Source organism: Callospermophilus lateralis, chromosome 3 (genome assembly GCF_048772815.1).
Source record: "Callospermophilus lateralis isolate mCalLat2 chromosome 3, mCalLat2.hap1, whole genome shotgun sequence".
Taxonomy (NCBI): domain Eukaryota; kingdom Metazoa; phylum Chordata; class Mammalia; order Rodentia; family Sciuridae; genus Callospermophilus; species Callospermophilus lateralis.
The window spans coordinates 172191586-172210587 of record NC_135307.1 but is presented as its reverse complement, the minus strand read 5'-3'; the positions used below and the strand labels follow the sequence as shown (position 1 = coordinate 172210587).

General features: G+C 50.9%; 1 protein-coding gene across 1 annotated transcript; it reads right to left on the bottom strand.

The window, feature by feature from the left end:
• Positions 1-9702: 9702 nt before the first annotated feature.
• Positions 9703-17760, bottom strand: Sirpb2 (signal regulatory protein beta 2). Its single transcript, XM_076848998.2, has 5 exons — positions 17600-17760; positions 13809-14174; positions 12324-12665; positions 11643-11699; positions 9703-10299 (listed from the first exon to the last, which is right to left on the bottom strand). Exons 1-5 carry the CDS (start codon positions 17718-17720, stop codon positions 10124-10126), a joined length of 1062 nt encoding a protein of 353 aa, XP_076705113.2. The 5' UTR covers positions 17721-17760; the 3' UTR covers positions 9703-10123.
• Between the last annotated feature and the right edge of the window lie 1242 nt (positions 17761-19002).

Sequence of the window (19002 nt, the reverse complement as noted above, 5' to 3'; positions counted from 1 at the left end):
GCCGCGTTCCGCTCAGCGGTCGACACAGCCCAGTCGCTGGGCGCCCGCCCGCCGGCCCCGCCCCACGCGGTGCCTCACGCAAAACCCTCCGTGCGGAAATCCCCGCCGCTTCGCGCCCTCTGGAGGCCGCAGTGCGGACAGCAGCTTAACGGCGGGAGTGGGCGGGGCGGAGGATGAGAGGTGGAGCAGGTCTTCCACTCCCTGTGGGAGGAAGGTCCCTTAGAGAAATAAGACTCATCATCTCATTCCCTCATTTCATTAACGTATTCACTCGTCCATTCATTGACTTGTTCAAACATTTCCTGAGGCCTGGCTATGGCCTCATGCGCTCCCAGGGTTATAGATTTGGCAGGGAACGAAGTTGCTGCCCTCTTATTGCTTACAGTCTTGCAGGGGTGTGGGGCTTGGGGGAGGAGGGCGGTGCCCAGACCTTAAATCTGTCAATCCTCTACTCACAACCTTTCCATGGTTCTTTGTGTCACCCGGCACAAAAGACAGTCTCATGGCATGCAAGACTCTTGTGAGATGAGCCAGCTCCTCCATCTCATTTTCCCCAGTTCCCACTATGCTCCCGGCTCTAGGCACCCTGCTCCTCTTGCTGTTCCTGAAAGGTGCCAGGCATGTTTTGGCCTCAGGACCTTTGCACTTACTGCTTTCTTGCGTTGCTTAGAGCACCATTTCCATGGAGCTCAGCAAAGTACTCTCCCACTGCTCCAAGAGCACGTCTTCAGACATAAGTCTATCATTTAGGTACTCAGCTTCTTTTGCCTCCTGCCACCCTGTCTGAGACTCTCTTCCCTTTGTCACCTCCTGCTGCTTCTTCAGGCCTCTGTTTAGGTGTCCTCTTCTTGAGGATCCTTGAGACACACCTCAGCCTCTGTCCAAACCCTTCTTAATAAAGTTGTTTTCTTGGAAACTTTGAAATATAGCTGGGCTCAGTGGTGCACACCTGAAATCCTGCCTACTATAGAGGCTGAGGCAGGAGGTTGGCACATTCAAGGCCAGCTTCAGCAACTTAGTGAGCCCCGTCTCAAAATTAAAAAGGCTGGGGATGTAGCCTTCAGTGGTAGAGTGCTTGTTTAGTATGAGTGAGGTCCTGAGTTTAAACTTGAGTACAAAAAAAAAAAAAAAAAAGGAGAAAATAAAGAAAATTTGATGCACATTAAAACTGTGCAAAAAAAGAAACTTGACATTTATCTGTCAAGTGTGTTAGGGTCCTGAAATACCAGTTACTTTGGAGGATCACAATTTTGAGGCAAGCCTGAGCAACTTAGACTCTGTCTCAAAGTTAAAATTTAAAAAGGAACTGGGGGCACAGCTCAGTGGTAGGGTGCTTCCCCAGCACGCACAAGGCTCTGGGTTTAACTCCCCGTACTGTGAAGACAAAACAAAACAATAACAACAAAAAAGTATTAGGGTCTAGATTCTGGTTATTATGAGCAGGTTTTCAGCTTTACTGGGTCCTGGCAGGAGTCATAGGAGGAGGGGCTGTTTTTGAGGTACGAGACTCATTTCCATTTCAAGACCACCTAGCCTCACCCCTGCTCCTCAGCCCCTACTCCCTTCATTGCTTTGCCAACTCCACACGCCCCACAACCTCATGGAAAGTCCAAGAGGTGGAGGCTCGCTCTGGACCATGCTCATGCATGACTGGAGGCTAACAACAATGAACCCAGCTTAAAGATCGGTGGTATCTGGGCATGGTGGTACACACCTGTAATCCCAGGTACTCAGGAGGATTGCAAAATCGAGGTGGTATAGTGCTTTAAGACCTCAGCAACTTTGCGAGATCTAAACTTAGCAAGATTCTGTCCCAAAATAAAAAATGAAAAGGGCTGGGGGGATGTGGCTCAGTGGTTAAGTGCCTCTGGTTTCGATCCTTGCTGCAAAAAAAGAAAGAAAGTAATGTGTGGTGATTGGCTCAACTGGTATTAGAGCCTGGACCTGGTCATCACCTCTTCTTCAGTTTGTTCCACTGAGGGGAGCCCTTTCTTAGGCCAGGGGACCCCTCGTGTCTCTCCCAGAGGCCTTGGACATCTTTCCCCATAATAGTACCTGGCAGTTATGTTTACTGAGCACTTACTATGCTCTGGACACTCTTTTTTTCCTAATCTTTATTTTGTTTATTTATTTTTATGTGGTGCTGAGGATCAAACTCAGGTCCTCACATGCGCAAGGCAAACGCTCTGCCACTGAGCCCCAGCCCCAGCCCCGCCCTAGATACTCTTAAAAGAGCTTCAGATTTACAACTCATTCATTCTTGTGGCACCTATGGAGTGAGTTCTGCTACTATCATTTTATCAGACCTCCAAGTGGGCTTGAATCCAGGTATCTCGTGCCTCCAAGTCCGTGTTCCTAACCACTGCACCACTCTGCCTCTCCTTGCCCCATGGGTCCCTGACCACCATTCCTTTGTCTGATTTCTGCCGGAAGCTCCTGACAATCTGACTAGAGGAATTTAGGAATTTGATCAGAAGAGGATGTGAGGGCATGAACTTGAAACTACAATTACGTAACACTTAGATCTAAGTGTCCGGAACAAAACTGGGTGTGTGCATGCTTGTAAAATGAGGGAAATACACAAGCGCAGGAAAACACATGAGACTGTGCAGGCCCACCCTGGATCCACCTCCAGTCCAGCTCCTGACACAGCCTTCTGTAAATATTGGGCCCTCAGCCCAAGTCCCGGATGCTTCTCACTCTTGAGACAACCCGTCTGCTTCCTTGAAGGTGTATGCACTTTCCTAGATCAACCTCTGTCTATGCCTTTGTGTGGCTTGTGCTGACATTCTTTTCTGTCATGGCCAAGAATCCTCTGGGTCCTGAGTTCAGTTCCCCCTCTCTTCTGGGACTCCCCAGACCCTTCAACAGAGACATCTTTTTTCCCATGACAAGATGACGCTGGACCCTCCAGAGGCTTCTGCAAAGAATGTTAATAATAATAATAATAATAGTAATAATAATAATAACAACAACAACAACAAACAACGACAGTTATTACTTTTTGCAGTACTGGGAATTGAAACCCATGGTTCTCTATCACTGAGCTGTATCCAGCCCTTCTGATTTTATTTTTATTTTGAGACAGGGCCTCACTAAATTGCTCAGGCTGGCCTTGAACTTGTGATCTTCCTGCCTCTGGCTGTTGAGTGGCTGGATCTATCTTCCTGATTCCCTACTATCAACACTTGTCTCTGGAATATTAGTGCTTGGAGGAGGTTTGTTATCACTGGGGTGTCCAGGTCCCTGGTGTCCCAGAGAATTGAGCAAGATCCTCACAAGTGACAGGCAAAGTACAGATTTGCGGAAGGTGAAGGTGGAAGGCTCTGCCGAGTGGACTCAGCAAGAGGCCCCGGTGTCTGGAGATCAGTGTCCTGTATGCTGATGTGCTGAGCTGTGGGCTGTTCTCTTCCATGTGCGGACCTGATTGAAGACCTTCCCCGTTGCTCCCTTTGGTTACCTTATGATACCTGACTAGAATAGTGTCCAGTCCCCCCCCATTGGTTAATCAATTAATTATTTTTTGGTACCAGGGATTGCACCCAGGGGCACTTAACCACTGACCCCGTCCCCAGCCCTTGCTATATTTTATGTTGAGCCGGGGTCTTGCTAAGTTGCTTAGGGCCTCGCTAAATTGCTGAGGCTGATCTCAAATTTACAATCCTCTTGCCTCAGCTTCCTGTGTAAGCAAAAATAACCCCAAATGGGGGCCCACCTGGGATCAGCAAGCTGTCTTTCCCAGGAGCAGTGGAGTGGCACATTTTCAGGGGTGAAAACGGTGACTGGTGACAAGAGGGGTCTGTTTTTATAAGTCTCAGTGTGAATCATAGCAGAATGTTTAGTGTGACTTAATCATTAGAGACTTGGGAAGTGCCGGCTGGGCAGGCGGGAAACTAGTCGTGCAGGTTAGAAAAGTAACTCAGGAAAACAGCTGGAGAAGCTCAAAGCCACTGGGGAAGGATGAGCGACCAGAGCCCAGAGCCTAGTGTTTACCTCCTTCCTCTCGGGGCTCATCGTCCCTGGGAAGGGCTGAAAGCCCAGGGCCAGGGCCTGATGTCTACTTCTCTCCCCTGGACCCGCTGTTCTCCTCCTCCCTGGGGCCGTCACTCCCCTTTTCTTGGGGGATGTTATTTCCCACACCCTTCACCCCGAGTCACTGGGATCACAGGTGTTTGCACCAGGCCTGGCTCCCACTGGTTCATGCAGAGAACCTAATCACAGTACTGTCCACTGAACCCCTGTTGGTCATTTAGAGTACCCAAACTGTGGAGGGAGTCGTTGTGTGACAGGGTCCTCTGGGCAGGAGTTGTCATGGCAACGGGACTTGTGGTGCCTCATCTCTCTGGCCCCCTGCCTCCGCCATCTTGGCGTCCTAAACTCCCACCTCCAATCTGATTCCAGTAGTAATGAGACCCAGTCCAGACCATATGGCAACTGTGAAATATTTTACAAGTCTGGCCACAGGAAACACTGGCAGGGCTGCCCGGCAAACAGAATTGTCCAAGTCTGACGGGGACGTGCGTTGGCTCAGAGGCACATCACTGATCATTTCCCAAATTTTGGGATTCTCCCTCCTCCTCCTCCTCCTCCTCCTCCTCCTCCTCTATCTCCTCACTTTTCTCTTTTTGTTGTACCCGGGATTGAACCCAGGGACAATCTACCAATAAACTACACCCCCAGCCTTTTAAAACAATTTTGTGTGGAGACAGGCTCTACCTAAGTTGCTTAGGGCCTCGCTAAGTTGCTGAGGCTGGCTTTGAACTTGTGATCCTCCTGCCTCAGCCTCCTGAGTCGCTGTGATGACAGGTGTGTGCCACCACACCTGGCTTTTTGGATTCCTTTTCTCTGGAGCAGGGTCAGTGGTGACATGGGGGACAACCACGTAGAGTGAGAAGCCTTCTCAATGGCCAGTGAAGGTGGGCGGGGGGACTAGGAGTTTGCTCTCAAAGCATGTCCCCTCTCTGAGGGAGCAAAAGGAGTAGGGTTATATAGCTGGTGGGGGTCACCCAGCAGGCAGGTGAATGGGCGGAATATTTTAGGATTTTCTGCTCCACCTCCATAAGTGACCACATTTGGCCCATTCTAGCAGTTGCCATAGAAATTGTAAACTGTCAGCTGGGAGTGGGTGGGAGTTTTGCCATGAAAATGTACAAACTCCTGTCAACATGGCATGGAAACCAGCTTAGACCGGCTTAATCCACTTCTAGACACTTGGTTGTACGCCTTGCTTTTCTCTAACGATGCTTCACATCTCTGACGTAGGTCATGCCTGTGCTGATCACGCAGGAGTGCTGGGGACAGCAAGAAGAGAAACAGGAAAGAATAATGGACCCCGAAGGGTCTCAGAGGGGCTCGGTAACCATTGGAACACAACTTGGCAAACCCAGCAGAGCTGATGACCTGCGAATTCTACTTGCCGCTGTGCACTGGGGAAACTTGCATGTGTGCACCAGAATGTAGAGAACCAGTCACTGTGATAGTGAGATGCCAGAACAACTGAGGTTTCCACCCATCAGTGGAATTCACAAGTACATGACTACAAAGGAATACTATACAACCGTGTACACAAATGAACTAGAGCATCAGGTAATCCACCTGGATAGACCTCAGCTGTGGAACCCAAAAATCAAGGCTGGGAATGGTCTCTGTAGCAAAGTGTGCATATACAGGGTCATTTATAGAGAGATCAAAGCATACTGCACTGTGCTTGGCTAGGCCTGGTCACCTTTGCTTCCTCAACCCAAGGGCATATAGCTGCACTTGAGCTGAGTGTCTTGAGGGGAGGATACAGTGGTCTTTGTTTTTAAAAGGATTATCACTAACACATATTAATTGTGCACATCGACGGGGTCTTTCTGTACACATTCACCTCATGCATTGAATGTGCCCAACCCCCTTCCACTCTCAGCCCTCCCTCTCCCTGGCATCTGTCCCAGGCTCTAACAGCCCCTCCTAATTCCTCCATCCCCTCTCCTGCTTCCCTTCTCCATCTCTAGCAACCGCTGTTCTCTTTCCATTTCTACAAGGTTGACTGACTTCTTGGTTTCCTTCAATGAGTGAAAACGCATGATATTTGTCTTCCCAGGTCTCCCTGGTTTCATTCAAAATAACCTTCTCCAGTGGCATTCATGTTGCTGCAAGTGACAGGATTTCATCTTTATGGCTGGACAGTATCCCATCGTGCGAATACCATGCTTGCTTTCTTCCTTTTTTTCCCCTTTTGTCCTGGGGATTGAGCTCAGGGGTGCTTAACCACTGAGCCACAGCCCAGCCCTTTTTACTTTTTGAAACAGGGTCCCACTAAATTGCTTAAGGCTATGCTAGGTTGCACACATGCACATACACACACACACACACACACTCTCCTACAACTCATTTTTTTTCCCCAGAATTGGGGTTGGAACCCATGGGTGCTCTATCACTAAGCAACATTCACAGCCCATTTTATTTTTTATTTTGAGACAGGATCTTGCTAAATTGCCCAGGCTTGTGGGAGGCTGACATAGTACGTGACCATGTCTGTCTCCCTTTCTGACCGGTGTGGCATTGTCTGGTCACTCTGTGATCTGGTTGCGTAGGTAACCCAGACTATAGCCCTGATCTTTAGGGTGCAAGCCACTGTGTCTTTGTGCATGGGCGTGTCTTCCTACATGTCCGTGGGTGGAGCTATGCTCACCTGTACCTTTGTAATATTAGTCTTTGCCATGTTTGGGATAGAATGTTCCATGGAAACACACTTTGTGTGTCCCCTTCTCTTACTGTGCCCTTGGGTGTGGCCTTCCTAGATGTCAGTCAACCTGCTGACAGCAGACATCATGAAGATAGACCCAGCCCCTTGAAACCTGACCTTTTGCCTCATTTGAATAGCTTCTCCTAAATAAAAGGGGTCAGCACTTGCAGGCACTCCCCCCCCCCCCCCCCGCCCCTTTCTGTGGACCCTTAAGGTCAGAAGAGTCATCACAGCATCCCCAAAGAAAAAAGTATTTCTGTCTCTTGTGTAATTATTTTGCACAGCCCAATTAGCCCAGTTCCCCTGGAGTGACCCCTGAGTATTTTAGTCGTGTGCAACCCTGCAAATGGTGTCCCTGGGTGGGTGAAAGGTCTGAGTGTTTAAGTCGAAGGGAACGAGACACAGGCTGGCCTTGAACTTGTGATCCTCCTGTCTTAGCCTCCTGAGTCACTGTGATGACAGGTGTGCTCCACTGTGCCTGGCTTTTATATTTTCCCAGGAAGCAGTAAGTGCTCTGAAGAAAACTCTAGTGGCTTTAGGGAAATGAGAGTGAAGGAGGTGCCGTCAGGTGGAGTGGCCTAGAGGCCTCCTGAAGGAAACAGTTGAGGAGACCCTGGATTTAGGGGGCTTGGTGTGGCCATGGTGCTGGTGGCTGCCGGAGAGGCCTCACTTTAAGATGAAGTCAGAGGAGGCAGGAGGAATGGCGCATTCAGGGCCCTGCAGGGTGAAGAAGCGCCAGGGGCAGGTCAGGTCTCCTCTGAAGTTATGCTGGAGGCCCAGCCCCTGCTTCCCACTGCCCTGGCCTCCAGGGGCTCCTCTAACAAATCATCACAAACACAGTATTTAAAACAGCATTTATTTTCTCATTGTTCTGGGCAGACGTCTGAAATCGAGGTGTCAGCGGGGCCTGGCTGCCTCCAGCCTCTGGGGCAGAATCCTTCCTGGCCTCTTCCAGCTGCTGGTGGCTGCCGACCTCCCTTACTCTGTGGTCCTATCACTGTCTGCTCTTCTCCATCAGGTCTCCCTCCCCGTTTCCCTCTTACAGGGACGCTTGCAACGGCATTGAGGGCCCAGCTGGAGGAGCCAGGATAATGGCCCCATCCCAGGATGGTTAAATCAATCACCCCTGCCAAGTCCCCTCCCCCCACCTTTTTTCCCTGGAAGGCCACCTTCAGGAGCTCCAGATTATGACGCGGCTGTCACTGGGAGGGGGCATCATTAACCTACCCATCTACCCTTTCCAAGGTCTGCAAATAGAATAATTTATTCAATTCTCAGACTCAACTAGTGTCCTCTTTGGCTTAGTTCAAGCTGTTTCTCTCTCTGCTGTAACGGAAACCATCCACACCAACCAGTCTCCTTCCGTGTAGGTGCTAATGAGTGTTGGCGTGGGAGGGGGAAAGGCAATGCGCCTGTGTCGAGGGTCCGCGATGCGCGCAGTCCGTCTCCGGCTCCCGGGAAACGTGAAATCGAACCCCTTCCGAACTTCCGAAAAGTCCACAGGGTTATTTTCAATGTTCCGCGAGGTGAAGTGACTAATTAGCCACTAAGCGCCCACAGTGAGGGTGGGGAGGCCAGGCGTGTCTGCATGGGGCTTCTGGCTGTCAGCACTGCGGACGTTCTGGGGCAGACAGGGCTTGGTGTCCCCCGCCGTGTATTAGAGGAGGCTTGGCAGCACGCTTGGCCTCTTCCCACTAGATGGCGCTAGCAACTCCTAAATTGTGGCCACCAAAACCCTCTCTGACCTTGCCAAAATCTACCACCGTGACAGGTGGTGGGGGCAATATCACGCTCTTCATCTTCCTCCTTCTCCTCCTCCCCCTCCCCTCTTCTTTCCCCTCTTCTTTCTCCTCCTCCTTCTTCTGGCACTGGGGATTGTTTATCTTTGAGTTACATCCAAAGTCCTTTTCCTTTTTTATTTTGGGACAGGGTCTCACTAAGTTGCTGAGGCTAGCCTCTGAGCTTGCTATCCTCCTGCCTCAGTCTCCCGAGTCACAAAACCACTCTTCTTGAGAACTGCTGCACTACATTATGCTCCCTGGTGGAGGTGATGGTGGAAAGAGGTGGTGGTGCAGATGGGAATTGAACTCAAGAGTCCGGGAGCCAGTAAGAGGCTGCCTTTGCACCATTGACCTGGACGTCACCGGTTACTCCATAATATCTACCCTCCAGTTCTCTAGTGAAAATTTTCAGTTGGGCACCTTTTTTTGCCAGAATAAAGGCTACAATTCCCAGCCTTCCTTGCAGCTGGGGGTGACTGTTATCATCAGTCTAGTTGGGGTCCAGGTCCTTGCAAAGAAATGGGCAAGACACACAGAAGTAACAGGCAAAGTACAGATGACTGAAGGTGAAGGGGGAAGTGGTGCTCCGCTCCCTTAGGTAGAGCAGGGTGACTCAGCAAGAGAGAGGGGCTCAAGGCCTGGTGTCTGGATATAAGCGTCTTATATGCTGGGCTGTGAGCTGTTCTCTTCCCTTTACGGATCTGACTGAAGACCTCCCCAGTTTGCATTGATTGCCTTTGATACCTAATTTGAATGCTGTCCTCTTTACCCCCTTGGTCATTTTAAAATACTGAACTTGTGGCAGGAGTTGCCATGGTAATGAGCTTTATTGTAAGTAGGGACCTGCCCTGTCTCCCTGTCTAGCCCTCCAGTGGCATCCTTCTTATACCCTGCTTCCGCCATCTTGGTATCCCTGAACACCTACCTAAGTGGCCATGTGACCACCTTCCAGCCAATGAGGTGCGCGGTGGGCAAATTCCTGACTGTGCCCTTACAGGAGAAGGTCATATTCCCCTTCCCTGACTTCTTTCCCAGTTTCACTGCCTGGAATGAGACCTGTTAGCAACAAGGCCAAGGTGTGTCCATACCAGGGAGCCTCTTTATTGCCTGCCCGGCTTGTGGTCAGATTTTCCTAGAGAAATCAATTTTCTTGATTAAGTCACTGTTATTTGAGAGCTGTTATTTACTTATTTACATTTATTTATTTTGCCAAACCTGCACTGAAATATCACACCCATCCAAGCCAGCCACACTGGGAAAGGAGGGAGGAGGAAGCCGGGAGAGGGGGATGTGAACAGAGAGGCACCATCTGTCAGACTGGGTGAGCTCAGATGCCCAGGGAACCTGGGAAGAAGATTCTGAATTGTGTCTTGAAGGACAAGAAAGATATGGGAGGGCACCGAAGGAGGGGACTCCCCAGAACGGGCTGCAGAAGGGGTGAGGTCTTGCAGGCTGAGAAGAGAGAGATGAGCCCAGCACCAAGGAGAGAATTTCACCAGGTGACTGCAACCAGGTGATGAGATATAGTTTGTCATTAGGCCTGGGGGTTTGTGGAGGCTGGGGTGGGAGGTTGAGGAGTGTTTGAAGAGTCTGGTTCTCCTACTCAGAGCATCTACTCTTGGGCTGACCTATCACTCATGAGCTTTCCCCACGCTAAGCTGTGTCCAGTTCTGCTGGGCCCAGAGTCCTGAAATCTTCTTTGCCGGTAGGCAGCCAGGGCCAGTAGGAGTGCAGCCAAGGTCACTGCCTTCAGCCCCAGGACCACAGGTGTGAGCACAGACAGGAGGCCTGGGGGCAGAGGGCAGAGCTCAGGCAGGATCCCAGCACCTGCACCCCAGTCTGTCCCTGCCCCGCTGCTGTTGAACCCCCAGGGCAGGTCCTTTCTACATTGGGAGAGGACATCAAAGACCATTTTTCCTTTTGTCCTAGGCCCAGAGAAGCCTGGTATCCTGACCCTGCTGTATCATTTCAACAGCATCCCTAACCTCAAATCAGAGCAAACTGCCCTCATTGATGGCCGGCCGCTCAGTCCCTCTGCTTCAGCCTCCAGCCTAATCTAACCCTGCAACGATTCCCACCATGCAGGGTGAGGGTCCAAGTTTTACAGATGAGGAGACAGACCCAGAGTGGGAACTGATTTGCTCAGGGCTGTGTGTGCCCATTGTATTCAGGGACTGAGTTATTACACGGTCCCCCAAGAAACGGGTGCAAAAAGAAAAAGAAGTGACGAGACCCAGGTGGTCTGGCTCCCAGGGATGGCAGGAACAGGGCCAAGAACCAGGGAGGCAATCTGGTCACCTCTGCCCCAAGCTGCCTTTGGTCATTGAGTGCCTCTGAGTTACCAGGTGATACGCCTGACACTTCTGGGCATTTGACACCTGTAATCTCACTGGGTCCACACACAACCCCAGGAGGTGGGCTGATTCATTCTTTTCCTTCCGTTCTCTTTCTTTTCTTCCTTCTCTTTTTCTTTTTTCCCCATGGTTCTATGGATTGAACCCAGGGATGCTCTACCACTGAGCTCTAGCCCCAGCTCCTTTTAAATTTTATTTTTAAGACAGGGTCTCACTAGGTTGCTGAGTGTGGCCTCAAACTTGCGATCCTCCTGCCTTAGCCTCCCAAGTGGCTGGGATCACAGGCAGGCATGACCATGCCCAGCAGCCTCTCTGATTCTTATTCCTCTTCCTGCTTTTGTTTGTGAAGTCAGCAGGGATTCATAGAGCAAGGCAACCCCCCCAACCCCCGCCCCCCCCCCTCCGGCGCGTGCTCACACAGCCGGAAAGGGGCTCCACCTCTTTGGAAAGGGGCTCCACCCAAGAGGCCCGGCCACAAAGTCATGTCCTGCAGCGCTGTTGTATGTGGCCTCACAGTGCAGCCTCACACTCTGAGTCACGGGGACTCACTGCCTCTCCAGCAAGACTGCCCGCCGACACTCAGTCCTGGACACTGGAAAGCCCTGTCTTTGGTGGATCTGCTATGATGTTGCTCTCTGGGTTCCCCACTCTGCAGCTGAGATGAACCCCAGGGGTTTTCTTGGAACCTGGGACTGCTCCCTTGCTGTGGCTAAGCCATCTGTGGCCCCCGCTGCCTATGGGGGGCTCATTAATTCCACTGGAGGGGGGTCTACTCACCTGTTGGAGATGCCTGAACTGCAGGTTCATTGGTCTCTGTGGGCGACGTGGATTTTGCTGTAAGGGAGAGAGGCAGAGCCCTTCTCTTAACCTTTTTCTACTTCCTGAGCCCCTGTGCTAAGAGCTGAGCTCACCAATATAAACCTGCCAATACCTGGGTTGGGGCTACAAGTCAAACCCTGCGACTACAAAGGACTAGTCAGACCTTCGCCTGAGCATCTTTGGTTTACAGCCAATGTCTGATTCATTGTGGCGTCTCCAGCACCAAGTACAGTGCAGAGCTCTCAACAGGCAGGTTACAGACACTTTTAAAATTCTTAAAGGTCTAGACAAAGTTTGATGGAGCCCAGAGCATGAGAAGTTAACTTTCTCTGAGAGAAGGGTGAAAAAGTTTCACAGAGGGGCTGGGGATATAGCTCAGTTGCTAGAGGGCTTGCCTGGTATGCACAAAGCCCTGGGTTCAATCTCCAGCACCATATTTTTTTTTTTTTTTTTCACAGAGGAGGGGCTGTTTGTACTGGGCTTTGAAGGATGAATAGGAGTTTCCTAGAGAGAAGGAGAAAGTGTTCCAGAGAGAGGGAAAAACTTTCACAGTGATATGGAGGCTGGATAGGAGCTGGCGTGTGTGGGATGTGGTGAAGAGTTCCTTTTGGACCACCTGTCCCAGGCAGGCTGCCTCACCTTTCACTCTCAGCTTGCTGCCCTGTCCGGACAGGTACTGTCTGTTGGATTTCCTCTGAAACTTTACACAGTAGTAGGTGCCTGCATCCTTGGTCGAGACGTCTGGCAGAAGAATGCTGAAGTCACTGTCAGAGGCCCGTACTGCTGTCACATTGGGTTGGGAGAGGCCTGCAAAGTTGTAAATGGCCTCTCGGCTCAGACCAGTCCCCCGGAACCACCTGATGGGGCCAGGGGGACCATCTCCCAGCACCGTGCAGTTCAGGAGGGCAGTGTCTCCGGTGGTCACCACCACCAAGTCCTGGGGCTGGATGATCCACAGGTCTGGCTTGGGGTCCTCGGCGCCTGAAGTCAGAGAGGGTCTTCGTTGGATTCCCTCTCTCCTTTCATGGTCCACTCATTTCCCCCTTCCAGGACTCCTGTCCTCAGCCTTCCCTCCCTTCCTTCATTCCGCCAGGAGATCCTAATTATCTCCCGGGGACCAATGTTGGGAAGACAGAGCCCTGCAGGCTGACTGCCCTTCCTGAAGTCATGTGGTGGTGCAGATGTTTAAGCAAAGTCCCCTGAGGCTCCACAACCCCAAGGAAGGTACCACTGAAGCTTGGAAGGAGCCAGGGAAACAGGGGTGGTTTCACAAGTGGGTTTTCTTCTGTTTCAACACCAGAAGGCACCGTGAAGTAGAAATTTTGTTGCCTATTTTACAAGGTAAGCACTTAAATATGTACAGCTGAAGAGGCTCATTTAAGAACACACTGCTGCCAGGTGTAGTGGCACATGCATTTGGGAGGCTGAGGCAGGAGGCTGCAAGTTCAAGGCCAGCCTCAGCAACTTAGTGAGACCCCGTTTCAAAAAAAAGGGCTGGGGAGGTGGCTCTGTGGTAGAGCTTTAGGGTTCAATCCCCAGTGCCAGTCAATAACAAACAAACAACAAAAACCAAACCCCAAATAAAGCACCCCGCCCAAGACAAACAAAAAACCCTCACAGCTATTGAACAACAGATGCGGGATTTGGGTGTCCAGGCCATCATGGCAGGAATTCCAGACACCAGGACTGATTGCCTGGGGATCAGGGCAAATGACATTGGCAGCCAGCCCCAGGTCTTGACTCCTGGCTTGTAGCCTGGCAGATCCACTCTTGCCCTGGACTCGGGTGGAAGAGCACACTTCCTTGTCCCTTGACTTGGAGGTGAGCCAGGTGACTTGCTTAGCCAATGGGCTGTCAGCAGACATAATGTCACAGAGGCTCTTGGGGGAAGTTGCCTCTGGGCCACTTGGATTTCTGACCCCCCGCCCCCGACAAGTTACTAGCTCTCTAGCTTGGGTCCTAGCAGGGGGCGTGAGGCAGAACTATCCCAGCTGCAAGCAAGGGTGTGGGGGAGGCAAGAATACCTCCACCACGTGCCACTGAGACTGTGGGAGAGCGGGAGGGCGCAGAGGGGGCAGGGAGGGGGACGGAGCGAGTGCGGGATCAGCGGGGCCTGCCACTCACCCTGCACGGTCACAGAGGTGCCCTCGCCCAGCTTCGTGTCTAGGTCCTCACTGGAGACGGCAAACCTCACACAGTGGTAGGTTCCAGAATGCTCCTTGGTGACCCTGTGGATGTAGATGGAATAATCGCAGTCGAGGCGCTCCCGTGTCCGCTGGACCGCGGACGTCACTCCAGGGAAGAAGCCACGCTTGAAGTTATAAATTTCCTGCTGGTCCTGAGAGCTCTCTTTGACCCATTTGATCGTATCATCAGCGCAGGAGCCGACCACTGTACACCTCAGTAGGAGGGTGTCACCTTCAGCCACCAGTAGGGGGCCCTCGGGCTGCAGCACCTGCCACTCACCCCAGCTGCTCTGCTCAGAGGTCCCTAAACAGAGGGGAAAAGGCCTGTCACTGGGTCAGAAGGCCTTGGAGCCCTGCCTGTCAAGCTCAAATGGATCCAGTCATGATCTAGCCAAGAGCCATTGCTCAGGACAGGAGACGGAGGAGTCAGGGGCGGAACAGCTGGCTGCAGGCAGGGAAGGCAGCTCCCTAGGAAGCTCTGCCAAGAACAGGGAACTTAAGTGCCACCACCTGCTGGGCACGGCATGACTATCTCACTTGTTCCGCACAATGCTCTTCTGCCATAGGAAGTGTCATCCCCATGTGATAGCAGAGACGGAGGGGCCCCGAAGGGTGGGTAGCTTGCCCAGGATCATTTGCTAGAAGTTGAATCGTGTCCCTCCCCAAATGCACGTGTTGAAGTGCTAACCTCGGGCACCTCAGAATGTGACTGTACTTAGGGTGTTGAGAGAGGGGATCAAGTTAAGTTGAGGTCGTTGGGAGGGGTCTCTAATTCAATCTAACTGGTGTCCTTTTAAAAAGGAGGAAATTTGGACAGATACTGTACAGAGGGACGATCCTATGAAGACAAAGGAGAAGGTGGCCGTCTACATGCCAAGGAGGGAGATGGAGAAGGTGCCCACCCTGCCAACCCCTGGGTCTTGGATTTCTAGACTTGAGAGTTGTGAGAAAATACATTTTAATTTTGTGGTACTTCGTGATGACAGACAAATACATCACCCAATAAGGATGTGTTCCTAGGGCCCCGGACCGTCCCCCTCAAATGTCACCGCTCAGGGATGCAGGCTGGTGTGGCGTTCCATTCATTGTAAAGCTCCTCCGGCCTCCTGGGAGTTCCACAAACTGCAGTTGCCATTTGTGTGTTGTGCAGTGGGTCTGCTTGGCCCCAGAGGGGGTACCAAGAGAGGGGGGCAGGAGCCTCCACGGAAGTTCTTCTACACCTGGGTTACCATGCCCGCTCCTCTCAGGGGCTCTGCTGTAGAAGCTGTTGTCATCTCCATTTTTATGATACTGAAGACTAAACCCAGGGCTTTACCACTGAGCTGTATCCCCTTTTTATTTTATATTGAGACAGATCTACCTAAATTACCCAGGCTGGCTTTGAATTTGATATTCTCCTGCCTCAGCCTCCTAGGTAGTGGGAATTATAGGTGTGCACCACCACACCCTGGCTATTCTCTCCACTTTTTTTTTAGATGCTCGGAGAGGTGAAGAAACATGAGGTGAAACTTGCGTTCAGCAGATGTCATGACAGGATTTGAACTCAGATCAGATGACTTTAAGGTTCTACACCACAAGGTCGCCAACTTTGTGCCCTGAGTTCCCCATTCATCTGTATTCTCATCAGGCCCTGTGAATAACTTGGTCCCACATAGGACATAATTTATGTATAACGTGGTGTATCTTATTCCTTTTGTGTTCCCTGTTTAGGGTAACCTTTGAAAGTCTGGTAGAAAATCAATATTTGCAAACAAATATTTGAGGTATTTCTGACTCTGGGTAGTTTAGATTTATGACTTCCTTGTCTAGAGCCTAAAACATAATAGTCAAAAGTATTTGTGTCCAGGCACGGTGGTGCACACCTGTACTCTCAGCAGCTTGGGAGGCTGAGGCAGGAGGACCGCAAGTTCAAAGCCAGCACCAGCAACTTACTGAAGCCCTAAGCAACTTAGTGAGACTCTGTCTAAAAATATACATATAAAAAAGGGCTGGGGATGTGGTTCAGTGCTTAAGCACTCCTGAGTTCAATCCCTGGTACCAAAAAATAATAATAATAAATAAAAAATAAAAATAAATAACTAACTAACTAAATAAATAAATAAATAAATAAAAAGTATTTGTGGAATGAGTGACCAGGAATTATGATTCCTGTTTTACAATGAAAGAAACTTACTTGTGTAAGTGATATGGTGCAGCAAGTCACATGACTCTTGAACCAGGGAGGATCTGGCCCCACATGTGCATCCCACTAGGACCTCTCCTGGGATTAACCAGTAGGACCTGGGGCCAGGGCCCAGATGGACAGGAGATGGAGGGAGGCTGCCTGGTGGGGAGGGAGGCTGCCTGCTGGAAAAGAAGGCAATGAACTCAGAGACTGAGCTGGTTCCAGGATCCCCAAGACTCAGGAGCTAAATAGGCCTGCCCCTGAAATAGGGGAGCTATGGGTGTAATGATAATTATAGCCACCTGTTATTAAATCCTTATGCTATGCCAGATGTCGACTTGTTGAGTCGTCCTAGGAAAGTCATGAAGGGCTTTTACTATTGGCCCTATTTTACCGATGGGAAAAAGTGAGGCTCAGAGAGAAGTCACTTAAACTAGTCAGTGGTGGGGTTTGTGTCTGTGTCTCAAACACGCCAAGGCTGGCACATGGTAGTGTGATGTGTGTTATCACACGGGGTCCCCGGCTTATGAAACTGGAGTTTGAGATGAAATTAGATTCTCTGCTTCACCAATTTCTTTATGGTTACTCTCTCACAAATTTGAAGAATAGATTCCACAGACAATAATGGAAGGCAAGAGTGAACAGAATAGGACTTGATTAAGTAAGAAGAAAAGAGAGAGACCCCCCCACCCAAGGCCAGAGGGGAGCTGATAGCAAGTTTTCCCACTTAAATGTACTAGTCTAGGGGCTTACATAGCTTCTGGGTAGGGGCACTGATCAAAATCCATGCTAACCAAGTATTGGAGGCTATCGGCTTGGTTCACGATCCTCCAATAGGCTGTGTTCTTTAAGCCCTTGAGTTTGACCTTTCTTGTAATTCCCATTCCATTCTTATTCGTGTAGACAGCTTGATTTAATGCCCTGCTGTTGTTTTAAAATTCCTCTTGTTTTCTCTTTGCAGTACTAGAGATTGAACCCAGGGCCTCTCACATACTAGGCAAATGCTCTGCCAACTGAGCTATGCTTAGCCCTTTTTATATTATTTCAAGACAAAGTCTCTCTAAATTGTTCAGGCTGGCCTTGAACTTGCCATCCTCCTGCCTCAGCCTCCAGAGCATCTTGGATTCGGCATGTACCACAGTGCCTGACTCTTATTGTCTCAAAATCCTTAATATTTTTTCAACAAGAGACCTGCATTTCCACTTTGCATTAGCCCCACAAATTATGTACCAGGTCCAGGTCTGAGCTTCACCACATCCATATCTAATATCCACAGGGCCCCTGGGGAAACAGAGGCTCACAGAGCCTCAGCATCAGACGTGGGCACACAAGTTCCAGAGAGAACCCAGTGGCTCAAGCCCAGAGCCTGGGGACTTAGTCACTTCCCCAAGTCTCTTGAGACCTTGGATCAGCTTTCTGCTGGGGCCAGGAGAGTTCTTGGTGTCCCCCTCCCTCCCCCCACCCACACTCTTGGGGTCAGACACCTCCTGGCATGCCAAAGCACTTGGTGCCTTTCTCTGGGACAAACCAGGGGTGGACCCCATTCAGCTCCAGATCCCACTCACCTGACAGGACAAGGAATAGTGCCACTTGCAGGAAACAGACAGGTGAGTGAGCCACAAGGGTGGGGGTGGTTGTTGTGAAGGGTGCCCGGCGTCTCCTGTGGTCCCCAAGACTGGCTGGCATTCTGCTCTCTGGTGAGTGTTGGCGTCTGAGCCGGGCCCATATGTGAGCCTGTTTCTGTTTCCTTCTGTCCCGGCTACTCGGGGGAAGTTCTCACTACAAGTCAAGGCTTGTGATGCAAGAGGAAGGAGCTGGGTCCCAGGGCTTCCGGCTTTCATGTTGGGGTTATGGTTCCTGTAAAGACTGTGTCAAAACCTTAATGTGTCCATGCCACTGGCCCTGTGTAGGAAACTTGGAGGACGATGAGCACCCCTGTCACAGGGTGTATCTGGCGTCAGCTGCACTTTGAATAAACCATTGGGTGTGTCTTCGTCTGGCCACGTGAGCTTTCAAAGTCACTTGCCCTCTCCGAGCCTCTGTCTCCTCTGCCAAAGGAGGTCAGCAGCAATCCCCTCCTCAGAGAGTCGTGGAGAGGATCACATGCGCAAGGCACCTAGGAGGGCTCAGGACGATGTGAACGCTAGATATGTTAGCCATTGTTGTCGTTGATGTGTGGCGTGGTTAGGGCTCTCCCAGGGCTGAGGTTAATAACTATGTGTGCATGCGCCCCCAAGACAAGACCCCGCGAGGCACATTCAGCGTGCAGGTGCAACTTTGCTGACCCTCAAATCGGTGGTGCCCAACAAGGTTGCAACGCTGTTACACTTGAATAGTGTCGAATACCCAATCAAAATGTCTGTTACCACACAGGGAAGACAGACAAGCTAGCATGGAACTGGGGGTACATAAGACAATGCCCCGCTGTGTGTGGGGCTCAGCCTCTGGATGCAAATCCGCGGGTCAGTGCCTGCCGGATACAAGGCTGGAGCTGCTGATCCCCAGTGCCCTGTCTCTCCGCGAGAATCCAGCAACAGTGGGAAGTGGAGGAGGTGAGACTTGCTTGAGAGGGATTGATTATGAAGCCAGCCTTCACGCAGGGGACAGACCTGATTCCTGATGGCACAGCTCTCTAAACCTCCATCTCCTGGGGGCCAAATGTAGCACATTCAGATTGTGCAAAATCGTGTAGATGTCGTCTCCTCGTTTTCTGTAACTGATATAAACTTCCTCGGAGCCCCTGTTTGGGCTGGCTCTCAGGAAGGCTGAAACATGATCGAAGGCAACCCCAGGCTCTTCTAATATGGCCACACTGTCTGGGTTCAAATCTTGGCTTTACCCAGCTCAGGCCGTGTGACTCTTGGACAATCATTTGAGTGCTTGTGCCTCTGTTTCCTAACCTGGGGCTGGGGAGGTGGCTCAGTGATGGGATGTTTGCCTGGCATGCCGGAGGCCCTGGGTTGTATTC

Coding starts and splice junctions, on each gene's coding strand:
- Sirpb2 (XM_076848998.2), bottom strand. CDS start 17,720: ATGCCAGCCAGTCTTGGGGACCACAGGAGACGCCGGGCACCCTTCACA. Junction 11,700..12,323: donor CAGCAAGCTGAGAGTGAAAG/GTGAGGCAGCCT, acceptor TCTCCCTTACAG/CAAAATCCACGTCGCCCACA. Junction 10,300..11,642: donor AGTTCAGGCATCTCCAACAG/GTGAGTAGACCC, acceptor CTCTGCCCCCAG/GCCTCCTGTCTGTGCTCACA.